Source organism: Colobus angolensis, unplaced genomic scaffold, assembly GCF_000951035.1.
Source record: "Colobus angolensis palliatus isolate OR3802 unplaced genomic scaffold, Cang.pa_1.0 Scaffold18, whole genome shotgun sequence".
Taxonomy (NCBI): domain Eukaryota; kingdom Metazoa; phylum Chordata; class Mammalia; order Primates; family Cercopithecidae; genus Colobus; species Colobus angolensis.
Window position 1 is genome coordinate 3,715,160 of NW_012114932.1, and position 8,410 is coordinate 3,723,569.

The following is an 8,410-nucleotide window of genomic DNA, read 5'->3' on the forward strand; positions in this document are numbered from 1 at the left end:
GACTCTGTCTCAAAAAAAAAAAAAAAAAATTAGCCAGGTATGGTGGTACATGCCTGTAATCCCAGCTACTTGGGAAGCTGAGATGAAAGAATCACTTAAGCCCAGGAGGTTGAGGCTGCAGTGAGCTATGATTGCTCCACTATACTCCAACCTGGGTGACACAGGGAGACCCTGTCTCAAAAAAAAATTTTTTAAACAAAAACAAAAAAATGATGCTGTAACCCAGGTGTGGTGGTACACAATTGTAGTCCCAACTACTCGGGAGGCTAAGTTTAGGGGACCTCTTGAGCCCAGAGGCTTGAGGCTGCAGTGCATATGATCTTGCCTGTGAATAGTCATTGCACTCCAGCCCAGGCAACACAACGAGACTCCATCTCTGAAAAGAAAACAAAAACTTAAAAAATAAAAAAATGATGCTCTTAAAAAAATGGCTTAGACATGCTGGTGGGTGGGCTGCATCAGAGGATGCTTCTCAAAGAGCTCCAGATGGGTCAGTGCCCAGCTGGATGGGGTTGGGAAGGGGGCCTGGGCCTTCAGCTCTTCTTTATCAGCCAGCCAGTCTTCCCATTTCCTCCCCACCTTTGTCCCTTTTCTTAGCAATGCCAGCGCACCCTCCTGAGTTCTCTGGTCCTGCGCAGGTGGTATGATCTGGTTGGCGAGCACCTGTGTTTGGTTTCCTCCATGACTTTGAGTCTGTCACCATGGAGCTATCTGACAGAATGTTGTAGATGCCTCCATCTCCTGTCCTCTCTTTTTCTCTTTATCTTTCCGTTCCCATTTTACTGGGGTGTCAAGATGGAGTAGAAATAAAAGTAGATTCAGTTCACCAGGTTTAACTGGTTTCACTGAAATTCCTGTTGGTCAAACACAAACTGAGTGCCGAATGTGTGCAGAGCAGCACTGAGTAGATTCTTCTGTGCTAAGGGTCTGCTCCCCTGCTGGGAGCATAAGCATCCTCTCCTTCCAACTTCCTTGGGTCATTCTCTCCAAGGAAGGGGAGGGCCAGCCCAGCCCTTGTAAGTCTGAAGGAGACTGGCCAGGCAGGTGGCCCTGGCAGCAGCTGGTCTTTGTAGGAAATCCAGTCCCCAGAGAGCCTGTGCTGCGGCCCTCAGGTGACTCCTACCTTCCCCAGGGCCAGAGGCTGAGTTAACCCTAGTTTGGTCCTAGGTTTTTGATGCCACAAACACCACCCGAGAACGGAGAGCAACCATCTTTAATTTTGGAGAACAGAATGGCTACAAGGTGAGACCTCCTTGGCTCCTCTCCTTGGTGGAACTGTGGCATGCCCCCTGCCCTCCAGGGCTCCTTTCACCGCCTGCTGATGCATAAGGGGCATGGGGCTGGCATGGCTCCTGAGTGTAATCTGGGATGAGAGGGGCTGTCTCCACCTGGGGTTTGCTTTCCAGAGGGAAGGGGGTTTTGGTGGGAGAGTCTAGGATAGGGCAGCACCTGCTTTAGCTCCGGACTCCTTGACCCTGCCTCCAGCCCCCTGAAGCAGGGTTTCAGGGCCTGGCTGCTGGTCAGCATGGGCCTCGGGGGATGAAGAGCTCCGAGCAAGGCAGGAGGCCCTGAACATGTCCGTGTTCCTCCCTCCCACCATCCTGGCACTTCTGGTCCTGCCGCAGACCTTTTTTGTCGAGTCCATCTGTGTGGATCCTGAGGTCATAGCTGCCAACATCGTGGTGAGTGGTGCATCTGACCTTGTCAGAAGGTCGTGTGTGACAGGGACATCCCTTTTCAGGTTTTGGCTACCCTTAATTTGATCTTGAACCTTGTGGGGGTAGGGAGGCAGTGTAACATCAAATGCCGGCTCAGGTGAGCCTTGCCCTCTGTGGACCACTGTGTGGAAGGCTGGGTGGCTGGTGGACATTCACTCACCCCTCCTCCCCATCGTAACCACCTGGACACTAGGAGAGCACCTTCAGCAGGGGTGGGAGGGTGGGTGAGGGGCATGTTTTATATTTCAGAGAAAGAAAGACTCAGTCTTCCCTTCTCCTCCCCCAGTTTATCTCAGGAATGGCCATATGGGTCTGGGGAAATGAGAGTTTAGGGTGGGGAAAGGCCTCCAGGCCTCCCCCGTACCCACAAGGATGAGGGACTTCAATCCCTGGACCCTTAGTGATACCCTCTCTGCACTCGTATGAGAACTCAGACCAGGGAGCTGCTGGACCAGCCTCAGGTCCCTACCCTGGTCTCTGGCCCAACCTCCTCCAGCCCCTGCCCCGCAGTCTCCTTGGTCTCTGGCCCCACCTGGCTTCTGACCCTGATATGTCCTTGCTCTGTGCCTGGCTTCGGCAGCAAGTGAAACTGGGCAGCCCTGACTATGTCAACCGTGACAGTGACGAGGCTACCGAGGACTTCATGAGGCGCATTGAGTGCTATGAGAACTCCTATGAGTCGCTAGATGAGGACCTGGATAGGTGAGTCACGGCAGCGCTGGGCCCTGCAGCTGTGATGACGGGCAGCAGGGGTCATACTTGGTTGCCTCCTGTGGCTCCCCATGGTGGTGGCTGGGGGACCAGAAAGCAGAGATGGTCTGACTTTCTTGTTTATTTCCTTGGGGCAGAAATTTTTGGCCAGAGGTGACTTGCAGAACACTTGTTACCTCATCCGAAACTCTGCGAGTCAGGATTTTATACTATTCCATCATGAAATCAAGCCGAATTTCTATGCAGGGGTCTTTTTTTTTTTTTTTGAGACGGAGTCTTGTTCTGTCGCCCGGGCTGGAGTGCAGTGGCCGGATCTCAGCTCACTGCAAGCTCCGCCTCCCAGGTTCACGCCATTCTCCTGCCTCAGCCTCCCAAGTAGCTGGGACTACAGGCGCCCGCCACCTCGCCCGGCTGGCTTTTTTGTATTTTTCAGTAGAGACGGGGTTTCACCGTGTTAGCCAGGATGGTCTCAAACTCCTGACCTCGTGATCCGCCCGTCTCGGCCTCCCAAAGTGCTGGGATTACAGGCTTGAGCCACTGCGCCCGGCCGCTATGCAGGGGGTCTTAAAGCAGGGGTTGCAAATATTTTCTGTCAAAGATCAGAAAGTAAATATTTTATTTAGACCTTGGAGGATGTACAGCCTCTGTTGCAGACACTTGCTCTGCTGTCACAGTACAAATGAAACATAGATGATATGTAAATCAGTGGGTATAGCTGTGTTCCAGTAAAACTTGATAAAAACAGCCCACAGCTGAATTTGACTGTCTGGCCATAGTTTACCAAATCCTGTCTTACAGAACACATGGGGCAGTGGCTGGGTAAATAATAATGTGAAGTATTACATCACAGAATGTAATACTTGGTGAAGTATTACAGTCATCATTATAACTCGTCATTGTGGAGAGACATGGGAAAATATAACACTGCATTCAGTGAAAAGGCTGGAATACAAACTTGTGCCTGGGTTCTATAATTCTATAAGCATGTATAATACAGGCCGGGCAGAGTGGCTCATGCCTGTAATCCTAGCACTTTGGGAGGATGAGGCGGGAGGATTCCTTAAGCCCAGGATTTTGAGACCAGCCCGGGCAACATGGTGAAACCCCATCTCCACAAAAAATACAAAAATTAGCCTGGCGACCAGGCACGGTGGCTCACGCCTGTAATCCCAGCACTTTGGGAGGCCGAGGTGGGTGGATCACGAGGTCAGGAGGTCGAGACCATCCTGGCTAACACGGTGAAACCCCGTCTCTACTAAAAATACAAACAAATTAGCTGGGCGTGGTGGTGGCGCCTGTAGTCCCAGCTACTCGGGAGGCTGAGGCAGAAGAATGGCGTGAACCCAGGAGGTGGAGCTTGCAGTGAGCCGAGATCATGCCACTGCACTCCATCCTGGGTGACAGAGCGAGACTCCGTCTCAAAAAAAAAAAAAAAAAAAAATTAGCCTGGCATGGTGGCACACCCCTGTTGTCCCAGCTACTCAGGAGGCTGAGGTGGGAGAATCACCTAACTCCAGGGAGGTCAAGGCTGCAGTGAGTTGTACCACTGCACTCAGCCTAGGTGACAGAGTGAGACCGACCCTGTCTCAAAAACAAAAAAAGGATGCACATAAACCAAGAAACATAAGCAACTCTGAGATGAATGCTTTTGGGGTGTGCATAGAGCAGTGTCCTCAGCTGGGTTCTGGAGCCAGCCCAGGCCGGGCCTGAGCTGAATGGCCTCTGCCGCCTGGGTCTCTCCGTGACTTTCATGGTTCCCCCACACAGCATTTCTTTTCATGGTTCTGTGATGTGATCCATTTGTCTGGAGTGGCGGTTTGTCAGTAAGCATTGCTCTTGCTTTTATGGTGGTGTCATCATGACACCCCCAAACCAAGGTCCCAAGGTCCAGACAGTGAGAGCTCAACTGAGAATATCCAGAGGACTCTCGGCCTGAACCAGAGCGCACCCTGCACCCCCACACCCTGCACCCCCACACAGACTGATTAGTGTGCTGTCCAAGCTGCAGTGCCACACGGATCCAGGGCACGGAAAGTGGCTGAGCTGGACTTATCGGCTGCCACCACCGGCACCATCCTCCTGTGCTTCTTGTCTCGTCCACCAGCTGCCCAGGGTGGGGTGTGGCAGCTGCTCAGCACACTAGGATGACCTGGACTGGGCTGTAGTGGGAGGAGGTCACTGGGAAGGAAAGGCCAGGTCCTTGGATGGCTCCCAGGAAGAGTGGGGGCGTGGAGCGTTTGCCAGCTACTCTCAAGTCAACAACCCTGGGAAAAACTGTCTCTTGGTTCAACTTACAGACAGTGTGTTGAGAACTCGAAGGTAGGCCAGAGGGGCCCCAGGGACACATGAGCAGCGGAGAAAGTCATGATGTGGTATGGCGGACCCCCGACTTTGGATGTCACCTTTGGGAAGCATGATGAGTGACGAGCACCTCCCATCTCCTGTCTCCCACAGGGTTTGCCTGTGCGTCACACACACTGTGTTGCTCCCGCCTCACCCCCATCACTTGCACACCAGCTGACAGTCCTGAGGGTTGTATCTCTGGTGATCAGAGGTGCAAGGCCTTGCAGTGACTCCATGGCTGGCCAGACGTGCTCTGTGAGGACCCTGGCCACACTCACAGGCTTCTTTCTACCTTCTCTGTGGACAGGGACCTGTCCTATATCAAGATCATGGATGTGGGTCAGAGCTACGTGGTGAACCGTGTAGCTGACCACATCCAGAGCCGCATCGTGTATTACCTCATGAACATCCACGTGACCCCCCGCTCCATTTACCTCTGCCGGCACGGGGAGAGTGAGCTCAACCTCAAGGGCCGGATTGGCGGGGACCCAGGACTGTCCCCCCGGGGCAGGGAGGTCAGTGCATGTGTGCCTGCGTGTGCACATGGGCCTGCATTTGTACCTCTGCATGGCTAGGTTTATGCATGTGTGTGTGCGCTGGGGCAGGGCTCCCATTCTTTTTTCTTTTCTTTATTTTTTATTTGTATTTTTTGGTGGTGGGGCTCCCATTCTTTTAATGTGCAGTCGAGGTGAATGACCTTCATTCAGCCTAGAATCTTCCCATCATGTAAGGAAGGTCACCAAGCAATAGGCAAATCTCTGGTCTCCATGTGAGTTGTCACTCGCTGAGCCCCTTTTGTCAGAGGCATGCCACCCTTGGATCGACCTGAGTCCATACAGTGTAGCAGATGGCTGTGTCGCAGTCCAGGGGAGATAGTGAGACCTCAGTGGTCACGAAGCACAGGGCATGTGGTTGTGGGGAGGCAGTGGCCCTGTGAGTCACAGCTGGAACTGTGCTACCGTGCTCAGGGTCTGGAAGGGTGGACAAGAACAGCACTTGTGTTCTTGTGTGTCAGCATGTGTGTCATTGACAAGTTAGTTCATGCTTTTTACCAAACCTGTAGTGAGTGTTCAAGGTGAGGATGATCTCATGAACCCTGCAGCTGTGGAATGTTTTAAGGGCAGCCCAGGACCTGTGGGTCTGAGTTTGCTTATGATGTATTTCAGTTTGCCAAGAGTCTGGCCCAGTTCATCAGTGACCAGAATATCAAGGATCTGAAGGTCTGGACAAGCCAGATGAAGAGGACAATCCAGACGGCTGAGGCGCTAGGTGTGCCCTATGAACAGTGGAAGGTCCTCAACGAGATCGACGCGGTAGTTACCGTCCCTCCCTCCCTGTCTGCCTCCCGGACACCACAGGGCTGATGCATCGCATTGTAACAAGAGTGACCATTGCTCCCCTTGGGCAAAGGAGAGGGGAGAGAAAGGATACAGGAACCTAGGGGCTGGGAGCAGAGAGGAAAGGGCAGCCTAACAGGATGGGACCTTGGGTGAGCCCTAGACCATTCTCAGGAGTGAGCCTGGGAATTGACACCTCAGCCTCACTCTCCTCCCTCCCTGTGGCCTCCTGCTAGGGTTCCTCATGGTCTAGCTCAACAAGAAATCAGCGGCCAGGGGAGCTTGGTAGCTGCAGTCAGCCATAGCCAACCTGCCAGGGATCTGGAGACACAAATGAGGTGAACCAGCACGGCCTTTGTCTCTTTAAAGATGCTGTTCTGGCCAGGAGCGGTGGCTCACGCCTGCAATCCTAGCACTTTGGGAGGCTGAGGTGGGCTGATCACCTGAAGTCAGGAGTTTAACTCCAACCTGGCCAACTGTCTAGTATCATCCCATAGGTCACTGAACTTCTGGTTTTTTTCTTTCTTCTGTTCATTTTTTCTCAGTCTTTTTTTCCTTCCAAGCTTTAGTTCACTTATCTTTACTTCTGCATTTTTATTAAACCCATCCAGTGAACTTTTCATATCAGATGTGGTGTTTCAAAGCTCCAGGAATTCCACTTTTTTCCTTTCTTGAATCTTTCATTATTTCTTCATCATGCTTGGCTCTGAAGTCCAGGAAGTGCCTCTGGGCAGTAAGCTGCTGCCTCTTCCCCACCGCTTGCTTCCCTTTTCTCAAGGATCACAGTCCTGCCTAGTCTTGTGTCTAAAAACAGTTGTTTGATTTGTCCTTTTGTTTGTTTATTTATTTATTTATTTGAGATGGAGGTTTGCTCTTGTTGTCCAGGTTGGAGTGCAATGGCACAATCTCAGCTCACTGCCACCTTCGCCTCCCAGGTTCAAGTGATTCTCGTGCCTCTGCCTCCAGAGTAGCTGGGATTATAGGCACCCACCACCACACCAGCTAAATTTTGTATTTTTAATAGAGACAGGGTTTCACCACGTTGGCCAGGCTGGTCTTGAACTCCCGCCCTCAGACGATCCACCCGCCTCGACCTTCCAAAGTGCTGGGATTACAGGTGTGAGCCACAGCACCCTGCCAGTTTGTCCTTTTTTAAATAATAGTTGTTTTTGTTGGGGCCAGAGCAAATCTGGTACCAGTTGCTCCATCATGGCTTGGTCTATATTATGGGTGGTTCCCATTTCAATATGAAAAGCTTTTGCTGTGGATATATACTTTGACTAATTTGAATATTACCACCCCTGCTTTTGTTTTTCCTTTTTTTTTTTTTTTTTTTACTGTTTTTTCGTTTAGTTTTTTTTTGTTTATTTTTTTTTTTTTTTTACTGTAGTAAAATACACATAACATAAAATTTATCATCATAGCTGTTTTGAAGTGTACATTTCAGGGGTATGAAGTATATTTACAATGTTATGCAACCATCACCACCATGCATCTCCAGAACTCTTTTACTCTTGTAAAACAGAAACTCTGTACCCATTGAACAATAACTCAAGCCAGATGTGTTGGTTCATACCTGTAGTCCCAGGTACTTGGGAGGCTCAGGTGGGAGGATTGCTTGAGCCCATGAGTTTGAGGCTGTAGTGTGCTATGATTGCATTCACCAATGGTCCTTGCAGTCCAGCCTGGGCAACATAAGAGACCCCATCTCTAAAAAAATTTAAAAAAGAAAAACAGTAACTTTATTTGCTACTCCCAGCCCCTGGCAACCACTTTCTGTCTTTATGACTTTGACTACTTTATACACCTCATATAAGTGAAATCATATAGTATTTGTCTTTTTGTAACTGGTTACTTCAGTTAGCATAACATCCTCAGGGTTCACCGAGGTTGCAGCTTGTACAAGAGTTTCCTTCCCCCCCTTTTTTTTTTTTTTAAGACAGCATCTCACTCTGTCACCCAGGCTACAGTGCAATGCAGCAATCACTGCAGCCTCAAACTCCTAGACTCAATGATTCTCTTGCCTTAGCCTCCTTAGTAGCTGGGACTAGCAAGTGTACACCACCATGCCTAGCTAATTTTTTTATTTTTTGTAGAGAAGGGAGGCTCCCTATATTGCCCAGGCTGGTCCCAAACTCCTAGCCTCAAGCGATTCTACCACCTTGGCCTCCCAAAGTGCTCAGATTACAAGTGTGAATCACTACACCCAGCCTGAAGAATTTTCTTCCTTTTTTTTTGAGACAGAGTCTCGCTCTGTCGCCCGGGGCTGGAGTGCAGTGGCCGGATCTCAGCTCACTGCAA

The 8,410-nt window shown here is 50.6% G+C and overlaps 1 protein-coding gene across 8 annotated transcripts in view; it reads left to right on the plus strand.

The window, feature by feature from the left end:
• The window catches only part of PFKFB4 (6-phosphofructo-2-kinase/fructose-2,6-biphosphatase 4), a 42,945-nt gene that overhangs the window by 21,387 nt on the left and 13,148 nt on the right, over positions 1–8,410 (plus strand). For 7 of the 8 annotated variants that reach the window (XM_011939154.1, XM_011939159.1, XM_011939156.1 and 4 more), the window contains 5 exons: positions 1,168–1,242; positions 1,626–1,682; positions 2,299–2,420; positions 5,080–5,287; positions 5,939–6,085. In XM_011939154.1, the coding sequence (XP_011794544.1) occupies positions 1,168–1,242; positions 1,626–1,682; positions 2,299–2,420; positions 5,080–5,287; positions 5,939–6,085 (609 nt within the window). The remainder of the gene's footprint in view (positions 1–1,167; positions 1,243–1,625; positions 1,683–2,298; positions 2,421–5,079; positions 5,288–5,938; positions 6,086–8,410) is intronic. The other variant, XM_011939153.1, reaches the window with a different exon arrangement.